Below are 27,892 nucleotides of genomic sequence, written 5' to 3'. Positions count from 1 at the left end.
ATGAGTAAATCGCTATTCATCAGTCCATAATATGGTATTTAAAAAGTCTCTATTCTGCTCAATTGAACGAAGAATCCATTGGCAAAAAAATAATCTTCGCTCATCATCACCTTCTCGTAAAGCTTGGACGGGTTGCGAATGGAAAACATGTCGACGGCCTTCTTCTAAAACTCGAAGAATTTTTGACTTAGAAAATCGAAGTGTGCGAGCCGCTATTCGACTGCTTGTTGTTGGATTCCTATCAAATTCACGAAGAATCCTGTTATTGTTCCTTTCTTGCCCATTCTGTCGTTCATCAGGTCTAGTACTAAGTCCATTAGTTCTAAATCGTTGGTGAATGTTGACAAACACTGAGGAATGCGGATGGCGTCTTCTCGGAAATCGGTACTCAATAGTTGCTTCCGCCGAGTTTCCATTTGCCACTCCATAACAGAAATGGATATCGGCTTGTTCCTGACTCTTAAAACAAAAAGGCATTTAGTTGTTAAAGAGAAACTGATTTATCACTGTGATGAATTACTGTCAAACTTCAAATAAATGTTCGAAGCTGACAACAGTTTTTTTCTCCATGGCACACTTTGCTTTCCACAATAACGAAATTACAGTTTTTTATGGTTATGCTTGTATTGAAACGAGTAATTGGAAACCAAAACTGTCATTTAAGTTTTTTAATCAAATTATTCTACCCTAAAAATAGGAGATGGGTGTGTGTTGAATTTATCTAATCTTAGAAAATTGGTACAAAACCGTAGTACGCTTTTTATTGCTATATCAAATTTTGGCGATTTCTTCATGCATGAGAATGTGTTTTATTTTTTTAACCGGAAACGGTGCCTCGTACAGCAAAAAGTCCAGAGACCTAATTTGCTCCAAATTAAATAAGGATTTAAAAAGTAATTTTTATTGTCGAAAAAACCAGTGGCGTATATTTTTTTTATCTGAAAATATTCAGTCTCGCTGCAGTACGGACGCTACTGGTAAAATAAAAAAGAAATGATATTATGCAAAAAGTGCTCCTTGACGCTCAAAACCTATTTCTCAAATTTCATAAAAATATTTCAAGCAGTGTGAAAGTTATTAATAAAAATCATTTTTTTTTCTATAATTTTAACACCCCGTATCTCGGAGAGGAAACATTTGTCGACATATATTTATATGACAAACTAGGACTTATTTTTGATGTAGAATACGTGATGGTTAAAATTTCTTGGTTATGATCTGGACCACCCTGTATTTGACAGCGTCTGTTTCAAAATAGCGACCACCCCTGTTGGCAGACGCTTACGATTTCAGTTCAGTTAAGATCCTAGACCATTTTGACACAACATTCATCTTGGTAATAATTGGAAAGTTCTAATCGATTTTTTCACATCTTTTCAATTTTTCTTATCCAATAAGGCGACCACTCACGAACGGCAGACGGACGGTTTCAAGTTCACATTATTAAAATGAACCAAAGTGCCAAACCAAACCTTTGGTAACTTATGAGGTAGTTGTTTTTGCTGCCAGCTCTCGTACTATTACCTATCTATCTATCTTCCTAGGGTTATAAGTAAGTATAAACAATAATGAAATCTAGCAAATCCGTAAATCACCATTTTTTCTATCCTTCACAGAAGAGGATTCGAAAAAATATGCAGTTTCTCGCGAGGATCACAACTCTCTCTCAAAATCATATAAATCTCGAACTTCTTCATGAACCATTTTTCCTGATTCTATGGGAAATCTAGGGGTATCTAAGTTGAAAATGGCATAGTGTTGTGTGAGAACATCCAACAAAATAAAACACGAGGACTCACCTCAGCTCTCAGCTTTTTTATTTCAGAAGCAAAATCGTCACACTGCTGTGTATATTGCCACTTGGCTGTTTTCTCCGATTCGATGATCTGGAGGAGGTGTAGGTGTTTCTGTTCCAGTTTTGCCATTTGCAGTAGGAGTTTGTTGAAACTGTCAAAAAATGAACAATTTCGGGGGTTCAGATAAAATTTTGTTTTTCGGCATTTTGAGGGCACTTGCGAATCGAAAAGATGGAACGGCTTTAAGCTCAAATAAACGTTTTCTCCACCATGCATTCTCATTATGAAAAAGAAATCAAAAGCATTGTGTTCAATGAAAGGAGTAACATTGAAACGAATGATCACTGAGATATTCACAATCAATTCTTTCTTACGTTTCTTATTTCGAACAATCTTAAGAGATTGAAAATGATTAAGAAAAAATAAGATTTCGATCAAACGGAGCACAAGAATCATGAAAGGAAATACGAAAATATGTGAACCTTTTCTTTCTGAATTTCCCGGATTTCAGAAGAAACATCTGTTTATGAGGGATAAGGGGGAAAATGAAAGTGAAATATGCAGGTTGTCCAACTAGTGCCGCAGCGGACGATATAAGCGTAACCGTCAAAGTTAAGCAAAATTTTTTGATGCAAACTTGAATTACTCCATGAATAGCAAAACCTAAAAATATTTCCGAAAATATCCGGTGTCTCACAAAATAGGAATGGAGGTTAACTTTAATTTTTCAAATGGGACACACTATATTCAGTAGTGTTTTTCAATTCTCTGGAACTTCCTGCATGCTCTTGTATACTATTCACATATTTTCCTTCAACAGTTTTCGAAACATTTGTTATTTTGCCAAAAAAATTATACCTGCAGAGGCTATGTTATTTAATTAAATTTCGCGAGCCCTTGCACATACCAATAACAGCTTTACATGGATTGGAAGACAAGATTTCAAAGAATCATACCCAGCTATAATAAAGCATCTCCAGCATATGAAGTGTCCACAAAAAGACTATCAACATGACGAATTTCGAATCGATTTATCTTTATTTTTTCAAATGCAATGCATATGATTTTTTCATCATTGAAATAACTATTCATTTTACTTCACTTTTTGTCAAATACATGATATGCATATTTTCAACCGAATAGGATTTTTCAGAAATTTTTCGAAGTGTTTCTGAACAGGAACAGGATTTTTGAAATCAAAGTCCTAGCTGAGGGGTTTACTAGAGTGTTTATTCTGACAGAGATGAGCCTTGTTGAGGAAAAATCAGTTCTACAACTAACAAAAAATTGCAATCTAAATAACAACCTGACATCATTACAAAAAATTAACTCACCTAACACCAAGCACCACTGTCTTAATTATTGTCAAATTATTTCAGTTTTCGCTAAATATGGCTGTTAATATACAGGGTCTTTCACGAGGAACCTCACCCATATTTATACGGGAAACTACTGAACGTATTTTCATGATATTCAGCACTTATAAGTATTTCACGATGCTGATGAAATCTAAAATATTTTCAAGGCATGAGCACCTCCGGTTTTTCCGGAAATAACGTCAACTTTCGTTTTTCAAATTAGAACACCATTTTTTTTATTGCAGAAATAGATTCCTTAGAAAATTTCAAGTTATTTTGATGTAACATTTTTCAGTTTTGGTTGGAAAATTCTCTCTGAGCGGGAAAAGTCGAAAAAAAAATCGAAAATAGAGCTCCGCTGAAACAAGAATAAGTTCGAGGTTTTTGGATGGAAAATTTTCATTTTTGGGATTTTTCAAGATGTAAGATTGATGTATCCACTTAAAAAATCGAAATCGCGATTCATGATACAGGGGGTGAAAAAATCGCTTTCAGAGTTAGGGATGACAAAATCGTGAAAAATCAATTTTTTCAAATTAGAACCCCATTCTTTTATGGCAGATATTGAATCTACGTTGAAAAATAATGTGAGTGTATGCATCACACCCTTGCCCTAAAGTGGATATTTTCTGAGTTATTCACAAAAAACTGTTTTTCGTCTTGAATTTTCAGCTATTTCTTTTCCCTTCACGCCAAAAAGATGAAATTTTCAGGAACTGTTACTTAAACCATGTTTTAGATTTTACTACCCTAATATGCAAGAGAAAAAAGTTACAGGTTGTTCCTAAATAGATGGCGAATTTTGATTCGAATTTGTATCGGAAACCTCTTTATTTCAACTAATCGGCCATCGGTTTTCTCTCCAGTGATAAATGAATAATTCCTTATGAACCATATGCAAAAACTTAGCATGTTTTACATTCTTTTTTTTTATGATAGATATCATTAATTACATCTGCCAAATTCCTCTTTATTCAGTAGCATTTTGTGTTTACTATTAACTTGGTGATAATTCGTATTAAGTTATAAAATCGATCACTATGCCTAATTTTACCAATGAAGATTATTTAAATCTCATTCTACTTCATGGGGAATGTAATAAAGTTGTAGATAGAACGATTCGACTGTTCATTGAGAGGTTTCCTGACCGACCCAGACCAACGAGAGATACCATTAACAGAACCATGACAAACTTGAGAAATGTCGGATCTTTCGTTAAAAAAACTATACACAGAGAAAAAACGGTAGTAGAAGATGAGAACAACGAAATTACAGTTCTTGCATATTTTCGTGTGAATCCTCAAAATTCTCTCAAAAATGCCGAGATTGACCTGGGATTATCTCAATCGAGTGTTTGGAGAATATTAAAAAAACAAAAAATGCACCCATATAAATTCAATAGGGTACAGCATTTGAAGGAAACCGATTTCGTCAGGAGAACAGAGTTTTGCGAAGCTATGATTATTCGATTTCAAGAGAATGAAAACTTTTTGGACTGTATAATTTGGACAGATGAATCTAAATTCACAAAGAATGGTTCTTTCAATAGGCATAACAGTCATTATTGAGATGAAGAGAACAACCACCACTTCAGACAATGGAACTTTCAAGAGACCTGGAGTTTCAATGTTTTTTGCGCCATCAAAAATAATGCAATTCTCGATGTTCACATTTATGATGGGACTTTACTGGTAAGATAGAACACTACACATGTTTGCATTATTTAAAGAATGTTCTCCCTTAGGAGATAGATATTCTGACATATTGACTCAAATAATTGAGCCGCTAGTACAGAACCATAATGACTTATGGTATCAACAAGATGGCGCGCCTCCACACAATTCACTCAATGTGTCAAATATCCTCTACAGGCTATTTGAAGATCGATGGTTGGCGAACAATGGTCCACATCTTTGGCCACCACGTTCTCCCGATTTAACTCCTTTAGACTATTATGTTTGGGGTAGGATAAAAAATATTGTCTACTCAACTCCCCTGACTGATAAAGAGGACTGCATAGAACGAGTCAGAAATGCGTTCAGGTTTGTTTAGATTTTTAGATTCATAGTTTTGAAACTCAATTTGGTTTTTAAACACTTTTGCAGATCTCTTCCTCCCGATGAAATAAGAGGAGCAACGCACGAAGCATTCCTGAGAGGTATAAATAAATGTCTAGAAATTAACGGTCAAAACTTTGAGCATCTTCTCTAGTTATAACTGCGAGAGTTTGCCATGGTTCTCCTAATAGTAACTTGAAGTCGGTTTCAAGAAGGGGTGAAAAATCTACAGCTTGGTTCAAATAACAGTTCCTGAAAATTTCATCTTTTTGGCGAAAAGAAATAGCTGAAAATTCAAGACGAAAAACAGTTTTTTGTGAATAACTCAGAAAATATCCATTTTAGGGCAAGGGTGTGATGCATACACTCACATTATTTTTTAACGTAGATTCAATATCTGCCATAAAAAAATGGGGTTCTAATTGGAAAAAATTGATTTTTCACGATTTTGTCATCCCTAACTTTGAAAGCGATTTTTTCACCCCCTGTATCATGAATCGCGATTTCGATTTTTAAAGTGGATACATCAATCTTACATCTTGAAAAATCCCAAAAATGAAAATTTTCAATCCAAAAACCTCGAAGTTATTCTTGTTTCAGCGGAGCTCTATTTTCGATTTTTTTTTTCGAATATTCCCGCTCAGAGAGAATTTTCCAACCAAAACTGAAAAATGTTACATCAAAATAACTTGAAATTTCCTAAGGAATCTATTTCTGCAATAAAAAAATGGTGTTCTAATTTGAAAAACGGAAGTTGACGTCATTTCCGGAAAAACCGGAGGTGCTCATGCCTTGAAAATATTTTAGATTTCATCAGCATCGTGAAATACTTATAAATGCTGAATTTCATGAAAATACGTTAACCGATCAACCCAAGAACATATAGTAATCAAACTGCGCGAGGTACTTTCGTGAAGTGAAATCGCGACGCATCCCAGTGCGCAACAAGAAAACATACACTCCGCAACCCAAGGAATGAAAATCTTACACTATATCAGTTCAGTTTCCCTAAAATCCACATACCTCTGAATTCAAGTAGCAGAATTTGCTTTTCTGTTATTTTTGAGAACTTCTATAAGTCCTTTCATTATAATGAAAATTCATGAAATATATCTTGATTCGAATTTTGTGAAAATTGGTGAAAAGCATAGAAAGAATGACATTGCCGAAAGGAGACTGCTTTTTTTATAGGAAACTCTATTTTTCTGTGCTCGTCAAAAGTCGAAACCATAGAAATATTGAGAAAAAGTGTTTTTGACCATTTTCCATTATTTATATTGGTACAAACTATATGATGTTATACATTTTTGAAATCAGTAAAAATTAAGCTTTCAAAAAATTGAACAGAAATCTAATGTTCCCATTTAAAAAAACATAACTTTGGGTCATAGCTTCGTAATTGAAAATTCTGCTAAAAAGGCGAGCACGCCACTGGATTCTACGTAAAAAAGTGCCTGTATAATGTTTCAATTTCAGAGCTCTAGCATCAGTATTAGCGGAGATATAAATTTATTTCGATATCGCCATTTTTCCAATTTTTGCTTATAACTCGAAAACAAAAGAAAGTGGTCAAAAATGACTACTACTATTGTTAGTTTCTCAGAAAAAGAGAACGAGAATGGGGTATCGGATTTTGTGTATCTCCTCTGGTTTAAAAGCTGTAGTGCTAAAACATCGAAATTTGCCCACCCTGTACATTCAAACTCATTTTTATTTTTCGAATTTTTATTTCATTGTAGGAAAATTCATCAAATCCGTGAAAACAGAAGAGAAGAAAAGCAAATTTGTATTTGAAGAGGTATGTGGATTTTGGGGAAAAACTTTGAAAAAGTTCTGAAAAATCCTATTCGGTTAAAAAAAAGCATATCATGTATTTAACAAAAAATGGAGTAAAATGAATAGTTATTTTAATGATGAAAAAATATCATATGCAATGCATTTAAAAAAATGAAGATAAATCGATTTGAAATTCGTCATGTTGGTAGTCTTTTTGTGGACACTTAATATGCTGGAGATGCTTTATTATAGCTGGCTATGATTCTTTGAAGTTCTGTCTCTCAATCCATGTTAAGCTGTTATTGGTATATGCAGGGGTTCGTGAATTATAATAGAATAACATAGCCTCTACAGGTATCATTTTTTTGTCAAAATGACGAATATTTCGAAAACTATTGAATAAAAATATGTGAAAAGTATGCAAAAGCATGTAGGAAGTTCCAGAGAATTGAAAAACACTACTGAATATAATGTGTCCCATTTGAAAAATTAAAGTCAACCTCCATTCCTATTTTGTGAGACACCGGATATATTTGGAAATATTTTTAGGTTGTGCTATTCTTGGAGTATTTCAAGGTTGCATCAAAAAATTTTGCCAAACTTTGACCGCTACAGTTATATCGTCCGCTGCGGCACTAGTGGGACAGCCTGTAGACTCACCTGGCCTCTCGTATGGCTTCGATCCAATTTTTGCAATCCATTTCGTTCAACGCTCGGAGCTCGTATTGTCTGATGTTGTCTTTTCTGTATGAAATGGCGAAGCAATACTACAAAAGGAAAAATTCACGATAATAAACTGGAGAACTCGTACACTTTGAAAACACCACAAGATACTTGATGCTAGCTTTTGAATCGTTCAGTCCGAAGATGTTACTAATCAGATATTGGAAAAAAGACTGTGGGACAGTATACATTATATCCTGCCAACCATTTATTTCAATTATTTATATTTTACCAATATTTCCCACCTCATTACAATAACACAAGCTGATTAAGAGGAGTTTATACCACGGGAGTTTCTCGCCATCCGTATAAGGCGTAAAGGGGGAAAGACTTACAGAATGTAGAGTGTTGCCAGAACACTTGAACGATAAGTAGAAGTTATGAATATTACAATAGTTTCCACGTTCGTCCACTTAACGAACGTCTTTTATCAATTACACCTGGATTCGATTTGTAGCCAATGGCGAGACTATTCGAGAAATTTTTTCATGTGAAAATTCATAGAAGAGATAATTTCACCTCGGAAAGTTAATAACATGAATAAATATTTGTTCTTCAATGCAAAAATTTTTTTATTTTTTTTCCATCTGACGAATAAAAAAATATCTGACTTTCCGAGATGACGAACTGATTGAATTGAATTATAATGAAAACCCATATAAATTAGTGGTTTCATTTTCTCTTCTTGAACTGAATACTAAAACGGTGTAGACCCCTCTTAAGGTTCAGTATTAGAATTTAGACAGAATACATTTTGGATTATCATCGTACATTAACAGCCAATGAAATTATGTAGTTTATGTAGATACATATATTCCGCTTGCTGAACATATACCACCATTATAATCTTCAGCGTATATATTCAGGGATGGACAGATGTTTATTATTTTAGTTAATTACTTACATGCATACATATTACATTTCGAATTACGTACAAGGAACTCAGTGCAATAGTGGCTTATATATGAAGATACATATAGGTTTTCGATGGGAAGGAATTCAACAGAGTCAAAAATGGTGGAATATGTTTATCTCTATTTGGAATTCCCATCAACGAAATGTGATTTTTATCTCTATTCGGAATTCCCATCAACGAAATGTGTCGTCTTCGGCTTTTCTACTTAGATACTGATTGATAATAAAAATCAAACACAGCATCTTTTTCAATTCTCTGACCTGAAATCGTTTTCGAACATTTCTAGAATTTTTTGGAAGAATGTCAATATTGATTCCATTGTTTCGTACCATTCTATGGACATTTTACTGATGGGTAAGACACCAAACAGAATACGAAATCCTAATCAATGCCAAAGTTCACAGGTAAAATCAGAGAAAAGATTCGAACGGTGTGGTGGCCGCTCTATCAGCTCCAGCATTTGGAAAACGCTTTTAGATATGTTTATCATGCACAAAACTGTATGATTAGAGATGAGAGTCAGGACCACGTTGTGAATCGAGAATAGAACGTGACCATAAATAGATACTTGCAGCACAACCGATACTATAATATGGATGAAAAAATCTACCTCGAATGAGACATGAGTCATAAAAGAGGGCCATGATGCAAAGGTATTAATGGAGATGAGATTATGATTATATCCTTACGAAAACTGAGGCCAATTAACATTTTTTTAATTGAATACGCCGATTCTGGATGGAAAGCGAGATCTTGAACAAGCATAAGCCTAGGTTCCTCTTTGTCAGTGCACGTCAGGCTCGTCGACGAGCAGAAACGAAAAAACATTCGAGAAAGCGGATAAATCATTATCCCGGGAGCTCAGACATAGGCGGAAAGTACCTATGTGTGAAAGAGAAACGGAAAACAAAATGGAAAATTGAGTTGTTTGCCGCCTCGTTAACGCTTTCGAGTTACTCGTTCGTGAATTAGCCACAGGGATTAGTTCGGCATAAAGGTGTTCATCTCTTTGTGCGAGTTGAAATCTGTTTTCAGACAACGAGCAGGTATTTTTGATGACAAAGATTCAATATGACAGAGTCGGAATCCGTATCAGCAACTGAAAAGTTGAGCTAGGATTGATGGAAATTTGAAGCATGCAGGAAAAGAATTGGAGAGAATAATTTCCCGTGACAGGAGGTGATGAATAAATATTCATATAAAGCAGCAATCACTTTGAATATTTCTGAAAGAATCTTTAGTGTAACAGTTAGAAAAGCCCAAAGTAACAATTTCTACAAATAGATTTTTCGGAGGAAGAACGTCAAAATCTTGAGCTTTCTGATTTCCAATACATCCTGATTTTCTCGTGAACAGCTTCAGGAGATTCTATTTATTTATGTATATGGAACATTCTTTGGTAAAAAATGAACGGGAACAGAGACACACGATAGACATAATAATAATAATATGAACATGAAATATATCGCCAAGGATGCCTCAGTGGCGGATGATAGCTGTCGTTATGGCTGTGAGACACATGAAACTATCCAGCACATCACCTGGGGATGTCAGAAGTTCGCAGGCACGGAGTACAAAAATAGACATGATGCCGTTGCCAAGATTCTTCACCAAGAATTGGCACTGAAACACCAACTTCTGAATTCGAAAAAGGTTCCTTATTACAATTACCATCCGGATGCTGTATTGGAAAATGAACATCATAAGCTCTATTGGGATCGCACGGTTCTCACAGATCGGAAAATAACCCACAATAGACCAGACCTCATATTGCTCAATAAGGATGAGGACAGAGCACTATTCATCGATGTGGCGATTCCAAATAATAATAATCTTCTAGATAGGCACACTGAAAAAATTTCAAAGTACAGAGATCTCGAGGAACAAACCAGGAGACAGTGGAAGCTGAAAGATATCAAGACCATCCCTATTGTCATATCATCTACAGGCCTGATACCGAAGAAACTACTAGAGAACTTGAGAAAACTTCAGTTGGACGAAACAACAACAACAACAACAAAATACTTTATTTCCATTTGAATGATCACATCATTATAGAAAAGGTCAGTAGAATTACAATAGGCACAGGTGAATGAATCAATTTGAAAAAAAGAAAAAATACAAAAAAGTACCTTACAAAGAGAATTACAGAAAATATCAGGTGAATGAATCATTTGAAAAAAAGAAAAAATACAAAAAAAAGTACATTACAAAGAGAATTACAAAAAAATATCCTCAACCTTATAATAACATTTTTCCAGTAGATACTGCTTTAATTTGTTTTTGAAAACTTTTATGTTACAAGAACTTTTTATATCCTCAGTTAGGTTATTGAAAATTTTTAATCCAAGATAGAACGGTGACCGCCTACCGATTCTGTATTTGAAACTGGGTAAAACTAAATCCGAACGGTTTCTTGTGTCATAATTATGATTGTCAGAATTTTTTAAGAGTGAGTTCTTATTAACAAAAACATCCGAAGCCATCTCCAATATCAGTAATGATGGCAGAGTGAGCAATTGAAACTTCATGAAATATGGTTTGCATGATACTCTCTGTGATATTCCCGCAATACACCGTATTATTCTTTTCTGTAGGAGAAAAACATCTTCAGCAAAAGAGGACGCGCCCCAAAACACTACACCATACCTAAGTCTAGAAGAAACCTGAGCATGATACACTAAAAGAAGTTGATCCAATGTCAAGACTTTCTTCAAGTTTCTCAATAAAAAACAGACTGAATTCAGTTTGGTGCAAATATTTTCACAGTGAGATCTCCAGTTAAGATTTTCATCCAAAGTTATCCCTAGGAATTTAACCGTTTCAACCCTCTTCAGTTGGACACCGTGAGCGCTAACATTAACATCAATATTCTTACCATAATTATGGAATACTAAGTAACCAGTCTTTTCAAAATTTATATGCAAAGAGTTTTCACAGAACCAGTTGTACATCTCTTCAAAACATCTTCGCACTACTTCATCGAGATTGATGTTATTTCTCGCTTTAATGATTGCTGATACATCATCTGCGTATAGGAACAAATCGAAAATAAGATGGAATATATCATTAATAAACAAGATGAAAAGTACAGGACCCAAAACTGAACCCTGAGGTACACCCGTCTCCGACTTCAAATAGTCTGAAAAGACTTGGTCAACGCAAACAAACTGTCTCCTGTTTTTGAGGTAATCCTTAATCCAACTCAAAGCCACTCCACGGAAACCGATCTTTTCAAGCTTTTTTAATAGCAACTTATGATCGACGCAGTCAAATGCCTTACTTAAGTCACAAAAAATTCCTGTAGGGCAATCACCGCTCTCTAAGTGTTCCACGACAAATTTTAGAAACCCATGAACTGCATCATTGGTACTCCGTCCGCCACGAAAGCCAAACTGCCTATCGTTCAATATTTTATGAACATCTAGGAACCTCATCATTCGATCAAGGAAACAATATTCAAAGATCTTAGAAAATACCGATGTTAAAGATATGGGACGATAATTGCTCATGTCTTCTCTATCGCCTTTCTTATGTACAGGTAAGATCTTGTTAACCTTCAATTTGTCCGGAAAAACACCGCATGAAAAGGACAGATTGATCAAGTAAGTTAGCGGCTCCGAAATCTCATTGAGGCAGCTTTTAATCAGAAATGCGGGTACATCATCATAGCCTGCAGAATTCTTTGGTTTCAGCTTATTGCTAATCAGACTGCAGAACTCCTGTTTCACGAATGGGAACAAAAAAATTGTTGAATGATTTGAGGTTATTCTATCTTTGAATGATTTTTTAGGAATCTGGCTTCTTGAAGTGACAGGTGCATCAACAAAAAATTGGTTGAACAGATTTGCAATTTCAATAGGGTCCTCAAACACTTTGTCCCTGTCTTTGACCCTTGAACATATTGACCTACTACGCTTCCCATTTCCGAGTTCATTTATAATACTCCAAGCAGTTCTCACTTTATTATCCGATCTATTGATTTTATTTTGATAAAAGTTTCGCCTCGCATTCTCAACGAGTTTGGAATGTTTACTCCTGCGTACACGATACAACTCATCTAATTCAGGAAAAGTTTTCCTTAAATCTGCTAATTTTTTTAGAGCAGAACTTGATGACCTAACTCGTTCATCTATCCATATTTTATTTTGTTTTTTATAAAAAATTTTTAAAGGAAAATTGACATTGAAGTAGTACTGAAAAATACGATAGAAGTTATCAAACGCAACATCTACATTACTACTCTTATAAACATCACTCCAGTCCTCCCCAACTAATTGATCAACAAAATCCGCGATATTTGACTTGCTGAAGTCTCTCCTATATTCGTGAGATATTTTTGACTGAGACTCCTGGAAATCAGTGTGAAGAAGACCTTTATGGTCGGAATAATGAACATCAACCACACTTGTTGACGATTGTCGACTATTTGAAAAAACATAATCTAATGTGTTGTTTTGACGTGTCTTCTGATATACGGTGTTATGCAGATTATAACTTTCCAAAATGTTTGCAAGATTTCTGTACTCCTTCTGATCTCGAGAAGGATCTATATTGAAATCACCACAAAGAATAAATTTCAAATTCGGTTCATACAAAAATTCAAGAACAGCACAGAGCTGCTCCAAAAATAACATGAAATCAGTGTTTACACAAGAACGATAACAATTTAATATTACAGTTTTTACCTTAGTTTGTATATAGCAAATTCCACATATCTCGAATTGTTTCTCAACACAGAATCTTTCCAAGTCAAGTTTGTTAGTTTGGACACCAAATTCCGACACCACCTCCTTTTAATCTGGACCTGCAGAAACTAGCTCCACGGTAGAAACCCGGAAAATGTACACAATCAATATTAAAGTCTCGGCACCATACTTCATTGAAGCACAGGAAATGTAGATTCTGAATTTCCAAGAATTCACTAGTTATCAGATCAACTTTACTAGACGTAAGGACACTGGCAATTCAAAGATAGCAGATGGTAGTTTGTGATCTTATTGACGGTATGATTTTTTCGGTGGTGTCGCGAAAAATCCTTTAGATATTCGATTTCTTCATTGTTAGATGGAAGAAAAAAGAATTTAATCTTGTACCTTCCGGCCAAATATCCGGATTCTTCAAAGATTCAGAATCCGAAACAGGAACACCTACTTTAAAAGAAGAATATTCCCCAGGTCGCCGGGATGTGAGCTTTTCACAAAATACATCAGAGAATCCATTGGCTCTCAGATGCTCCTTCAACACTTCCTCATCAACAGTAGGATGGAGTCTGCACACATGAAAATAATCCAACTTCTTTGCACTCAAAATGCGAAACACGAAACACGAAAATATCTATAGAGTCATGCAGAAGGCGGTACTGATGGGAACGGGCTGAGAACTGTATGCAAGTATATGGGAAATTCAGAGGAACACCGTCTGCTCCGACAGGAAGTGCGGGTGGAGCAAGAATCCAACCGGTGGCAGGGAGCGACCACCACCACGAGCCCGAAAACCTGGAAAGGGCTCCAACAGAGCTTAATCCTTTTGATATCTGAGATATCTGGGATAAGCGAATTTTCCTCTGGAGAGGAGTGTGAAAGCCGCAAGGCTAAAGTCATAATAATAATAATAATATTTCTTTATTTCAAGTCAAATCAATATGTACAACATAAAAATGATGTGATTTAGTGTCAATGATTCCGTCATTCTTCAAATATTTCGTAGCCACGCTTATTGCTCGTTACTCATAGTTCTTCGTTATGATTGCAATATCGAGGACGATTGATGATGGTGTATCCATTAATTACTACGAGTCAAACAAAAATTTACTAAGGAGCACATTGATGTCGATGTACTAGTATTTCATCAATATTTCCATACAGAAATACTAAAAAATTTGATGATATATATTTCCGTTGGAGGGCACAACAGCATTCGATTTGGAAAACCTTTTTTTTTTTATAGCAGGAGGAATCTGCGACCGTGAAAACACGGGGCTCTATCTCTCGCCCAGAGGAACCCATTTCTAGGGAACACTGTGGGGTTACTCACTCTCCTGAGTTCGCGACCCACTAAACCACAGTATAGACACCAAGCAGTAGTCGCACTCCCTGGTTTCTGTTACTCCATTTATGACTCGCGCATCATTTCCGTGCTCCTAACCTCAAATTGTTGAGCAGCATTTCGAATTCGAGCATTTGAAATTTGAAAGTTAAGCAGAAGTAAAGGTGAACATTAGAGACAGTCTCTGGTAAATTGTAGCAATTATAATCGTGTGAAGTAAATAGAGAGAGAGAAAAAAAAGTTTATTTTATGGCCATCGACCTAGGTCCTTCAGCCCAAGTAAATATATTTGTGCAAAATGGTGAATTATTGCAGCGTGTATAATTGCAAAAACAGTAGTGTTAAGAATCCTAAACTTAGTTTTTTTCTCATACCAGGAGACACTTTCAGGTGAGTTATTGAATAAGCACGTGTTAATGTTGGTAAATTTTTGGTAATATTTTAGTTAAACTGCTATACTTCGTACATGCACGTGAATGGTATCTTATTTAATTTTTCCTATCATTTTCAGGCAAATGATTTGGCTTCCAAAAATGGGAAGGCAAGAATGGATTCTGAAAAGACCAGAACTTCTCCACAAAAAAAGAATATGTAGTGAGCATTTTTCTAAAAAAATGCTATCTGGAAGTAGATTAAAAAAGGATTCTTTTCCAGATTTATTCAAAGAAGGCATTGGTGAGAAAGGTATATATTGAAGAAAATTAAGATTTTATTTGTTATAATTAATATTTATTTTTATAATTAGGGGTGAATGTAAATGCTTCAACTTCTGCTTCAACATCTTCAATGGATATTGAAAATAATGAGACCGTAGATGAATGCCGTGAGATTTCTATAAACCCCAACATATATACTACACCAGGTAAGGACTTCAACGTTACTTATTTATTTGAACTATTATATCTTATGCATATTTATCTGTATTCATAGAAAAGAAACCAGAAGAAACACAAACATCTCCTAGTTTGTCTTCAGCCACTCCGAGGAAAAGAAAGTTACAATCAGTGGTGAAGAATTTGAAACGAAAATTAGTTGCAACTCCAGAGAAGAAATCTGTAGATATAAGTGATGAAGATTTCATCCGATTTTGTAGAAAAAATTTCAATTCGACCCTGGCAGATTTTATGATCTCCCAATTGAAGCTTCGAAAAAGGAAACCTCATGGCTATAGGTATTCAGTCGCTTTTAAACAATTTGCACTAACAATATACTTTTTGGGACCCAAAGTGTACCAATTTCTACAAAAAACATTTTTTTTGCCACACAAGGCAACACTTTGTAGAATAACCACAAATTGGGATTTCTCTGTTGGCTTAAATGAGCACATATTTCAGGCCATTTCATTAAAGACAAGGAATATGGACGATGCAGCAAAGGATTGCATTGTGTGTGTTGACGAGATGTCAATAAAAACCCATTTATTTTACAATATCTCATTGGATCAAATTATTGGATTTCACCAATCCTTGTGAGAAATTTCCTTGGAATTACTTATTAAGTTTGTATGTTAGATTAAGAATTTTTTACACACTTAAATTTTGCAATAGAAACTTCATTGCACAAAAAACAAACAAAAAAGAAAAAAAAATTATAAAAATTTTACATTTATAGATATATTATTTGTTTCTCGTGTTTTTTGTATTATATGTATGTATTAATAAAATTTTATTCATTATTTTGAACTTTTCATTCTGCATTTTCATTTCATCAGTCTAGAATATGTTGACTTCATATTGTAAGTAGACGATAACATTCTAATTTATAGGGAACACAGTATAGTTTTTTCATGTGTTGTCACAGCAGTTTCAACAATGAACTAAATGAACAAGTTAATTACTTTTCAGAGCAAACCTTCGCACATTTTCAAAATATGCATTACCTATTCAGTAGATGAACCTAAAGGCTCTATATTGAATACAGATCACAGCAGCTTTGTGACAGAAGGTGGTTGATTACCATGGAAATAAGAAATCTAGAAAAATGAATCCTCTGAAACTAAAGGAAAAAACCTTTCTAGCCGAGAATTAACATAAAATTATCTGAAAAAACACTGATTCACAACCATCGCATTCACTTTAGGACATATGCACTAAAAATGCATCAGTTTCCCCTGACGATAATCATTTCAAATAGAAAATCATGAAAAATTTCGAAATAATACTTGAGAAGTGATAATTATCAAATAATATTATTTTTACATTCGCCTCAATGCTCATAATTCTTCTCGTAAAATAATTCCCTTTAAAATTGCCGCGCATTTTCTCATGCGCGCCGAAATGATGCGCGTGTTCTCGGAGGAGTAAATAATTCAGTTCATTTGATCTAGAGTGCAACTACTGGTTGGTGTCTATACTGTGACTAAACCTAACCTGCTTTACATTGGTTCCGGGCATTTGCCTATAAACCATTTATCCCTTAATCGGTTAATTTCTTCTTGCACATTGTCGTGCTAGGGTTTTCATGTTCGTCCATTTCGGATATCTCTTCTTAGTATAGTTTCAATAAGTTTCCGTACTCATTTTAATCTCTCCTCAATTGATCTCGCGGTCTCCTTTTGTAAATTCTCATTCTTCCTCTGTCTTCCTCCGGATCGTAGTCCACTAGTCTCCTGAGTTCTTCGTTTGGATGTTCCTTCGCTGTTTCGAATAACTTTTCAGCTTTCCTCTTCATAAATTCGGTGATGGTTTCCCACTTCAAGTCTCGATATATCTGTTTGTTCCTGACAAACCAAGGCGCATCTATGGCACATCGTAGTAGCTTGTTTTCTGTTGCCTGAATTCTTTGTATATGGCATTTGCCGCGAATCCCCAAGCACCTGATCCATAAGTCAGTTGCGGTCTAGCAACGGCTTTGATTATTTTCAATTTTATCTCATTTGACATGTGGCTCTTATTTCTACCTATCAGCGGGTAGAGCATATTCATGGCTGTCTTGGTTTTGTCAACGGCTTGTTTGATATGGCTTCTCCATGTTAGACCTTTTTCTAGGGTGATACCTAAATATTTCGCTTCGTTTTTCCATTCGATTTCTTCTCCATCTACCTCTAGATTTGTTGTAGTTCTCAGTCTCCCCTTCTGCAGTAATATCGCTTGGCTCTTTTGTCCGTTGAGCTTTATTTTCCATTTAATACACCAGTCATTTATTTCATCTATAGCTTCTTGTAATTTTCCTTCTATGATTTCTGGCTTGCGATGTCGAATTGCGATTCCCGTGTCGTCGGCATATAGTGTCAGCATAGTCCTTGGAGATTTTGGTATATCGTGAATATATATGTTATACAGTAACGGCCCAAGTACTGACCCTTGAGACACCCCTGCTTCCATATATCTGGTTGTGGAGTTTTCTCCTTCCACTTTCACGTAGAATCTTCTGTTCCTCAAATAATTCCTAATCAACTTGCACAGTTTCATTGAATATCCAGCATATCTCATTTTGTAAATCAATCCTTCATGCCATACTCTGTCGAATGCTCTGGCGACATCTAGTAGTACAAGACCCGTTGCTTGTTTATTTTGGAATCCTTCTGTTATGTATTCTGTGAGTCTCAGTAATTGCTGTTCAGTTGAGTGATCTCTTCTGAATCCGAATTGCTCTGCTGGAATGAGATTCAGATTTTCAGTTTCTTCTGTAAGCCTCCTAGCGATTACCCTTTCTACTACTTTACCTAGGGCGGACAATAAACTTATCGGCCTGTAGTTTTGGGGGAATTTTTTATCTTTGCCTGGTTTGTTGAACACTATGACTTCTACAGTTTTCCACTTTTCCGGATAGTGTTCAGTCCTCATTATACCGTTTGCAATATTTGTGAGAGCAGCTATACCTTTTCTAGGTAATTTCTTCAACATAGCATTCGTTATTTTATCACTTCCGGGAGCTTTTCTATTTTTCAAGCTTCTGATTATCTCTTTTATTTCAAATGGAGAAGTTGGTTTTTCTATTTTGTCGTCTACTGGTGGTTCGTCCATTTCTTCTTCGTTGTTCTCTACTAGTTCTTCCAGATCGTCATTATCGTCATCAGGTCTGTAATTTATTCTCGATTCTCTTTCGATCGAGTCCGCCAGTGCTTCTGCTTTATCGATATTCGTATATGCCATTCCTGTTTCTCCGTGGAGAGGTGGTATTTTAGTCTTTTCTCTTCTCAGACATTTTTGCATTTTCCATGCAGAATGATCGATAGTATTTAGTTCTTGAACTCTTTTGTTCCATCTATTTGTTCTCATTTCCTTCAGGGCATTTTTTAGAACTTGGCTGTGTTGGTTTAGATTTCTCTTATTTATATCTGTTTTGTTGAGCCTGTATGTTTTTCTTAGTCTCCGATTTTCCCTGATGAGATCTTTGATTTCTCTGGGTGTATCACCGTGTGGATATATCGGTGCTGGTCTCGTTATTTTCTTTGTGCTCTTTTTGTAGGCATCTAGTATATTCTTTTCTAGTTTATCAACTGCTCTTTCTAGGTCTTCCGCTGTGTTGATTGTTGGTATTTCTGTTGCCTCCGATTGTATCAGATGGCTATATTCAGTCCAATCGGTGTATTCTTTTGTTTGCATTAGTTCTCTTCTTGGCCCTTCTCCTATTGTTAATTCGATGGGGTTGTGGTTAGAGGTTCCGTCCCACAAGGTCTCTATCGAGAATTCTCTAGTGATATTTTTCATAATTGCGATATCAATTATATCTGGTAATCCATTTCCGAATGCTAGGTACGTTGGTTCTTCAGGTCCAATAACGATAGCTTCATGTTTTTCAGCGAGATCTTTCAGTTTTCTGCCATTTCTGTTTTCCATCCTGCTGTTCCAGTTTGCACCAGGGCCCGGACCAAACTTGCTGCGCTCCTGATTGGAGGAGAGACATCGAAGGACGAATTTATCATCCTTGTATGAATCAGACACTCGAAATGAATCCAGACAATCATTTCGTATCCTCCCACTTCAAGGACAGAAACTGAAAATAGCCCACACATGTTAGGGACGGCTGAAATTCAATTTCCCAACCCGTCTGGACAGCGTGGGAAATAATGGCTATTGACCCCCTCAATGTCACAGATTATGACGAGTAACAAAACTAACGGAAATTTACCGCAGGTGGGTAGGTTATATCATCCAGATACACCTTGAAAAAGGTCAGCCTCTCGGATTCTGGGGGAGGCAAATACTCGCATATAACATCGACAAAATCAGGATCGACCCAAAACAGTATACCTATTACTCGCCACGTTAAGCTACGGTTTCCAGCCCGAGTCATTCGCTTGACAAGAGAAGACGTGCTACAGTGCTCCTAGTGCTATAAAAGAGAAAGCGGACGAAAAAGTCGAAGTGTCACAGTGCCGTAAAAGTGAAAGCGGAGGTGAAAGTGCCCACTAACCAAGCTACGGAATATTTGATTCCGTCTGTGAAGTTTGTGTAGGTTCTATATTTGTTATCGGAATTTCAATTCGTTAAAATTTTCAAAGTTGGTGTTCATCCTAAGTGTCCAGAGAATTTTTTTTTTCTCGTTGGTACTGCAGAAAACATCAGGTGAGCTTATTTTTCGTATCTCTTTTCTGATTTTTCTCATAGCGTATAAAACATTCGGCTTTATACCATAGTTTTATATTAGACTATTCCAGTGAAGATTTCTGAATATTTTATTATTTTCAAATTGTTTGATATTTTGGGATTTTTGAGTATAAAACCATGTCGGAAACCTCAGATAATGAGGGTTCCTACATGGAAGCGACCGATGCTGAAGAATTCAGCGAAGGCGAACACGAGGAGCTTGTAAGGCTCAAAGAAGAGAATGGGCACTTGAAGGCTCAAATAAATAAACTGACTGAAACCGTGTCTCTGTTGGTCGGGGAGATACGCCTCTTGAGAGAGGAAGTTAACAAGAATAAAGCGCCTCAATCCCCTAGATTTGCTGAAATTGCAAAACAGATTACGGCACAGAAATCCCCCACATTTGCAGAAATTGCAAAGCCGGTAGCGGTCCCCAAAAATTCCTCCAAACAGGAAGTAACTCCAGAACCGGAAAAGAAGAAAAATTTTGCAACTCAAGTTGCTAAAACCCAGAACGCGCCCCCAACGCGAGCGAAAAGAAAGCTCCTCTTCTGATGAGGAGACTGTCAAGAAGGCAACGGAAGTGCCTAAAAGAGATAAAATTCCACCCATCACGATGATGGGCACCTCAGATTGGGTAGAGATATCTAAAGCTCTCTACACAAAAAGGATAAATTACAACCGTGCAACTACAGTTGAAGACGGTATAAAAATCATCGCGTCAACCGTAGATGATGATGAAAAATCACTACATTCTTCGAGCAGCATGGTAAAGAATTTGTTACCTACCAAATGGAGGAGGAGAAGAAGATATATGCCGTTATTAGGCATTTACCAATCGACGCTGATATTGCGTTGATTAAGGACGACCTGATATTCCAGGGAATATCAGACGCTGAGGTGTCCAGAATGACATCGAACAAGACAAAGAAGCCAATACCTCTCTACCTGGTTAAAACCCAGAAAAAGGAAATCTTCGAAGTGAAGCGACTCTACAACCTCTGTATTGTGGTTGAACATAAAAAGAGGCCTGAAAGTCCAAGCCAGTGCTTTAGGTGCCAAAGGTACGGACATACACAAAACAAATGCTCTTTCCCGTGGAGATGCGTGAAGTGCTCAGGAAGTCATAGCAGCAATGACTGCACACTCACCAGAAAAGGTGAAGAGAGAAATGCCACATGCGTCTTATGTGGAGAAGAGGGCCATCCAGCTAGCTACAAAGGATGTGGCGAGTTCAAGTTGGTGACCAGAAAGAAAAATTCCCGAAAATCAGTTGAACAGAAAAAGAAGGTAACAAAAACAACAACTTCTGAACAAAAAATTCAGGAAGTAGCGAAGACCCAACCTACAGAGCAGGAAAAGAAGAGGGAAACTCCAAAACCCGTCCAGAAAAAAGAAGGACAGAAAAAACTTACAATGAAACAGGATGTGAACAGTCAACAGGAGAAGAAAAAGATAACTGAATCAGCCGATGATTTAGATATCTTCACGGAAAAAATTTTCAACAAAATAATGTTGAAAATTGAGAGGGAAATGGAGAAAAAACTCCAAGCATTATTCAGTAAACTGAATTAATGGACCTTACGGATATTAGGAAGAAATCCCTCAAGATAATCTCGTAGAACATAAACGGGATCAACACTCGGAAAGCCGAGATAGAACAAATAATATCAGAAAGACAACCTGATATTATAGCCCTACAGGAAACAAGAATAAACCGGAACAGAAGACTGAATTTCATGAATTATGAAACATATAGATGTGACAGAATTACAAACACCGGAGGAGGAGTAGCAATATTGGTGAGAACAGATCTGAAACACTACTTTAAAAGTAGATCCGACGAAACACAAGGAAAAACAGAAAAAGTGACGATTGTTGCCGAATTAAATCGGCAAAGAGTCGAAATAACCTCGGCGTATAAGCCACCACAAAACAATCTATTGGAAGAAGAGATAAACAACATGTTGGAAGGATCAAACCCGAAAATCTCCATCGGAGATTTCAACTGTAAATCCCCATTATGGAATAGCATAACAGAGAATAGAAATGGCAAAAAACTCAAGGATTTCGCCGAAAAACAAAATGCCATAGTTATTGGACCAGAGCTACCGACATATCTTGCTTTTGGAAGAGGAATACCAGATGTAATAGATATCGCGATATCGAAAAATATAACTCAAGAATTCTCGATTGAAACTTTGGAAGATGGAACCTCAAACCACAATCCCGTGGAATTGACAATTGGAGAAGAGAAAAACTGCTGGAAATAAGAGAATATACCAATTGGGCTAAATACAGCCATTTAATACAATCGGAAATAACAGAAATTCCAACAATAAGCACTCCAGACGATCTGGAATGTGCGGTTGATAAACTGGAAGAGATTATATTGAAAGCTTACGAAAAAAGCACGAGAAGAGTGAAGAGACCAGCACCGCATGCATCCGCATGGCGATACGCCTAAAGAAGTAAAAGATCTTATAAAAGAAAATCGAAGACTTAGAAGAATATATAGGATGAACAAAAATGATCTAAATAGAAGGAACCTCAACCGACATAGCCAAGTTCTGAAAAATGCCCTGAAAGATCTAAGAACAAGCAGATGGAACAAAAGGGTTCAAGAACTGAATACAATCGATCATTCTGCATGGAGAATGCAAAAAAGCCTACGAGGAGAAAAGACTCCTCTACACCCCTACACGGAGAAAGGGGAATGGCTTATACCAATACTGATAAGGCAGATGCATTGGCGGACTCGATCGAACGAGAATCGAGAATAAATTACAGGATAGACGACGACAATGAAGATTTGGAAGAACTGGTTGAAGAAAATGATGAAGAAATGGATGAATTACCAGCGACTGCTGAAATAGACAAGCCAACATCGCCAAATGAAATCAGGGAAATAATCAGAAGTTTGAAGAAGAGGAAAGTTCCGGAAACGATAAAATAACGAATGTTATGTTAAAGAAATTACCTAGAAAAGGTATAGCCGCTCTAACAAATATCGCGAATGGAATTATGAGGACAGAACACTACCCAGAAAAATGGAAAACAGCAGAAGTCATAGTATTCAATAAACCATTCAAAGAGAAGAAGTTTCCACAAAACTACAGACCGATAAGTCTGCTGTCGGCGTTAGGAAAAGTAGTAGAAAGAATTATCGCCACGAGGCTAAATGAGGAAACCGAAAATCTGGAACTAATATCACCAGAACAGAACAGTTCGGATTCAGAAGAGAGCATTCAACAGAACAACAATTATTAAGGCTCACAGAGTACATAACAGAGGGATTCCAAAATAAACAAGCTACAGGTCTTATTTTACTAGACGTCGCCAGAGCATTCGACAGAGTATGGCATGAAGGATTTATATATAAGATGAGATGTGCTGGATATTCGATCAAAATATGCAAGTTGATCAGGAATTATCTCAAAAATAGAAGATTTTACGTAAAAGTGGGAGGAGAATGCTCCTCAACAAGAGATATAGAGGCTGGAGTACCCCAAGGATCAGTACTTGGGCCACTTCTGTACAACATATACATCCACGATATTCCGAAAAATCCAAGAACCATGCTAACGTTATATGCTGACGACACAGGCATAGCAACTCGACACCGAAACCCTGAAATAATAGAACGAGTTCTACAAGAGTCGATTGACGAAACAAATGACTGGTGCATAAAGTGGAAAATCAAGCTCAATGGACAAAAGAGCCAAGCAATATTACTACAGAAGAAAAGACTGCGACCCACAACAAAACTGGATGTTGACGGCGAAGAAATCGACTGGAAAAATGAAGCCAAATATTTAGGAATAACGCTTGACAAAGGACTTACCTGGAAAAGTCATATCAAACAAGCAATCGACAAAACGAAAGCAGCGATGAATAGACTCTATCCTCTGATAGGAAGAAGAAGCCACATGTCGAAAGAGACAAAATTGAAGATAATCAAAGCCGTTGCTAGGCCTCAACTGACTTATGGATCAGTTGCCTGGGGTTTCGCGGCAAAGAGCCATATCAAAAGAATTCAGGCCACTGAAAACAAGCTGCTACGATGTGCAATAGATGCACCTTGGTTTGTCAGGAATAGACAGATTTATAAGGACCTGAAATGGGAAACCATAACGGAATTCATGAACAGAAAAGCAGAGAAATTATTCGAAAATGCGAAAAACCATCCGAATCAAGAACTCAGGAGACTAGTGGACTACGACCCAGAGGAAGACAAAAGGAGAATGCGAATTTACCGAAGGAGACCAAGAGATCAATTAAAAAGAGATTTAATAAGAACAGAAACTTATTGAAAATTTCAATAAAGTGTTAATCCAATAGAGGATAAACACATTCATGGTTCGTCTGTCTTGCAGATTTTCCCCCTGCTACACCAAAAAAAAAAAAGCTACGGAAAAGAACGAAGTCTGTTTGCGGCATTAGATGAAATCGTCGAAACGCAGCGGTTGGCGGCCTGGATGCGACGGTCGACGGACTGTCCGAGGAAACCGTAGCTTAAGTATGAACAGTATGAAGTAATGAAGTTATCCACTCTTTCACAGCCACAGTTTATGACGTGTAGACTTACGAAGTTGGGATACGGACAAATCTAGGTGCGCTGGTGCCAGATCTCCAAATATTTCGTAGCCACGCTTATTGCACGTTACTCATAGTTCTTCGTTATGATTGCAATATCGAGGGCGATTGATGATGGTGTATCCATTAATAACTACGAGTCAAACAAAAATTTAGTAATGAGCATATTGTAACATTTTCTTCACTTGATTAAAACGTCCAACTGATTAAAATTATTTATTTACACTTAATACACTTATAACTACAAACTAACTATGTCACTACTATTTATTTCCACTAGTCGCTTGCAGTGTGAACTATAACTGTACTTCATTACCTGCTCCTCCGCTGGGCTTATATAGGCGCCGGAAACATTCCCATGCCTTCGCGGTCGTTCCAGAACCTAGCGACTGCTCTGGTTCGCGAAAGGTCCGGCCGCAAGGGCCGGACTGGTTACAATATTGATGTTGATGTACTAGTATTTCATCAATATTTCTATACAGAAATACTAAAAAAATTGATGATATATATTTCCGTTGGAGGGCACAACACCATTCGATTTGGAAAACCGTTGCAGGAAATATGCTCAAGACACAATACATATCACAATAATTTCCACCGCCATGGGTGACATTCGGAGAATTGAATAGTGCGAATTAATTACATTTTAGACCGTATTTCGCAAGGTGTTGCGCGTTACCCCCTTTCGGGGGTAAGGGGGTAACCAAGTTATCCGACTTTTTTTACATTTCAGGCTGATTTCAGGAGGGGGTCTTGTGTTTGTTTATGATTTTTTCGCTGCAATATTGGGAAACACGAGTGCATTCGAAAAAACTATATTTCGTAATTTGTACCACCGTAGGGGGGTTGGGGGTCACCAAATCATCGGAATTTTTTACATTTCAGGCAGTATCGAGGAGAGGGTCTCGTGTTGGTTCATTATTTTTTCGCTGAAATATTGGGAAACACGAGTGCATTCGAAAAAACCATATTTCGTAATTTTTACCACCGTAGGGGGATCGGGGGTCACCAAATTATCGGAATTTTTTACCTTTCAGGCAGTATCGAGGAGAGGAGGAAAGATAAAAAAAAACTGAAACAAGGGGTTAGTGTAATATACCTATGAGGAATCAAAGAATCGCAGATGGCAAAACAAAGGGCGGTAAAACGGTAGATAAAGGAAAATAATAAATAAATAAAATCGGACTGGCAGCAGTCATTCATTCTCTGGGACGTAGACGTCCTTCCTAGTGAAAAGTGGAAAAACAAAAATTCGATTTTCTCGTAAACAGTGTTAAATATCCGAAATTTTGGTATGCAAATATAGGTTTCCGAACACGCTGAATCTATTGCGAGCAATTGCGAAAATTGCAAATTTCATTCTGCGATATTTCCTTTTATATTCCTGCGATCCAATTGAGATCTCCGGTTCTATAATCAGCGTTGCCAAGGCTATCATCCTAGCCCAAAAACTCGATTTCGAAAATCCCGATTTTTTTTGGTCAAAAATGAGCAAGGTGTTAGACCCCCCCGAAATGAAATATTTGCTCATCTATCTGAAAATCCGGATGACCGATAGCCTACTCCCTATTGCTATCCTAGGATATGGAATGCATAGAAGTTGTTTTTAAGATTCGAGAAAACCCAACATTTGGAAAATGTTGGAAAATTATTTTCTCCTAAAGCCAGATATTTGAAATATTGGTATGAAGATATAGGTTTTCGAACACGCCTTATCTATTGCGAGCAATTTCGGAAGCCGTTTAGATTTTCAGCTTTGAAATGCCATTTTTGAAAAATTGCAAATTTCAATCTGCGATTTCCCCTGGAAGATTCCTCCAAAGCTATAATCAGTTCTATAATCAGCGTAGCCCATGCTTCTACCCTAGCAAAGGAACTCGATTTCAAAAACCTCGAAGTTCCTTAATTGCACATAAATGCAGATATTGTTCAGTGTATTGTTGAAATTGAGATGTATGATAACAACTCATCACCAACTACTTCGGTGATAGTTAAAAAAAACCTCCAACAAATTGCGCCCTCGAGGATACACACAGCGTTATTTTTCACCTTGTTATACATCCCGATAGAGATGTTCATTTGTAAAGGAACAGAAACATCACGAAAACAAGTCAGAGAGAAAATGACAAAAAAGATAAGCGCCGACTTAAATATTATCGATTCCTTTCAGATGGAATTCCAGATTAGGCGAAACAAAATTTCGAAAGAAATCGTAAATGACAGATTTATGAACCGGGCTGAAGTGCTCTGAGGTGATCCTCCCAGAGTATTTTCAAGGAGCTTCGCATTCGTTCAGTTTAATTTCACTTGATTTTATGCTTGTTTACATTGGATTCTCGCAAAGGGTGGGAGTCGCTCGCGAGAATAACTTTCTATGTTGGGAGGTTCAGGCGAGATATTACCATTTCACATGGAAAGAAGGCCTATTGAGCTCTTGTTGTTGTTCAGAACAATTGTTGCCAACTTTGGTATTCGAATTAGTCATCAACAACTTGTCACTGTACTAAAATAGAAGAACCTGACTAGGCTTTCTGCCTATATCTCCGAATCAAGTCGATTTTGTCAACTTAGAATTACCAACCATCTTCGAACTGAAATAATGGAGGAAACACCGAAAGAGGGCACATAATTTACTTCACTTTCACTCACCTGCCTATCGGAGCCATCTTTAGTCTTCGACGCACTCCCAGTGGTAATCAGCCTCTCGCAGTAGCAGCCTTCCAAAAGTAAAATGCCACTTGGACGGTGGCAATGCTCCGAATCGTAATAAAAGAGGAGATTCTGAAAAAAAGCGAAAATATTCCCGTTACTTTTCAACAGATGAACGTTTGATTACTTCATATTTGTCAAATCACAATATTGCTGATATAACAAGAACTGAAAAGACGAACACATTTGACTGAACAAATAGAACAGAAATATTCATATTCCTTCCCTATTATACGACAAGGAAGCCATCGGGATAATCCGAGAATTAAACGCTTGAATGATCCTGATAAACGCTTTCAGTTGAGAATTCCATCAACAGATGAAGCATGTCATCCTCCTCAAAACTCCGAAATATAAATACCCTAAATATTTGACAAACCAT

The 27,892-nt window shown here is 36.7% G+C and overlaps 2 protein-coding genes across 7 annotated transcripts; one reads left to right on the top strand and one right to left on the bottom strand.

The window, feature by feature from the left end:
• Window positions 1-212: 212 nt before the first annotated feature.
• Window positions 213-27,892, bottom strand: LOC123321689 (ras-specific guanine nucleotide-releasing factor 2-like). Its single transcript, XM_044909414.1, has 5 exons — window positions 27,872-27,892; window positions 27,451-27,582; window positions 7,648-7,754; window positions 1,800-1,947; window positions 213-350 (listed from the first exon to the last, which is right to left on the bottom strand). Exons 1-5 carry the CDS (start codon window positions 27,890-27,892, stop codon window positions 213-215), a joined length of 546 nt encoding a protein of 181 aa, XP_044765349.1.
• On the top strand, window positions 14,716-16,349 carry LOC123321626. 6 transcript variants are annotated; one of them, XM_044909335.1, is made up of 6 exons: window positions 14,716-14,894; window positions 14,958-15,064; window positions 15,186-15,268; window positions 15,329-15,358; window positions 15,420-15,536; window positions 15,605-16,349. In XM_044909335.1, the coding sequence occupies exons 2-6, from the start codon at window positions 14,973-14,975 to the stop codon at window positions 16,144-16,146; spliced, it is 864 nt and encodes a 287-aa protein (XP_044765270.1). In that variant the 5' UTR covers window positions 14,716-14,894; window positions 14,958-14,972; the 3' UTR covers window positions 16,147-16,349. The 6 variants fall into 6 exon arrangements, with proteins under 6 accessions (XP_044765270.1, XP_044765268.1, XP_044765269.1 ...); XM_044909339.1 differs by having other exon boundaries at window positions 14,722-14,894; window positions 15,186-15,358; window positions 15,605-15,845; window positions 16,009-16,349; XM_044909333.1 differs by having other exon boundaries at window positions 14,718-14,894; window positions 15,186-15,358.

The sequence above is a fragment of the Coccinella septempunctata genome, chromosome X (assembly GCF_907165205.1).
Source record: "Coccinella septempunctata chromosome X, icCocSept1.1, whole genome shotgun sequence".
NCBI lineage: Eukaryota > Metazoa > Arthropoda > Insecta > Coleoptera > Coccinellidae > Coccinella > Coccinella septempunctata.
The sequence above is the reverse complement of the archived record's forward strand: the minus strand, read 5'-3'. Positions and strand labels throughout refer to the sequence as shown.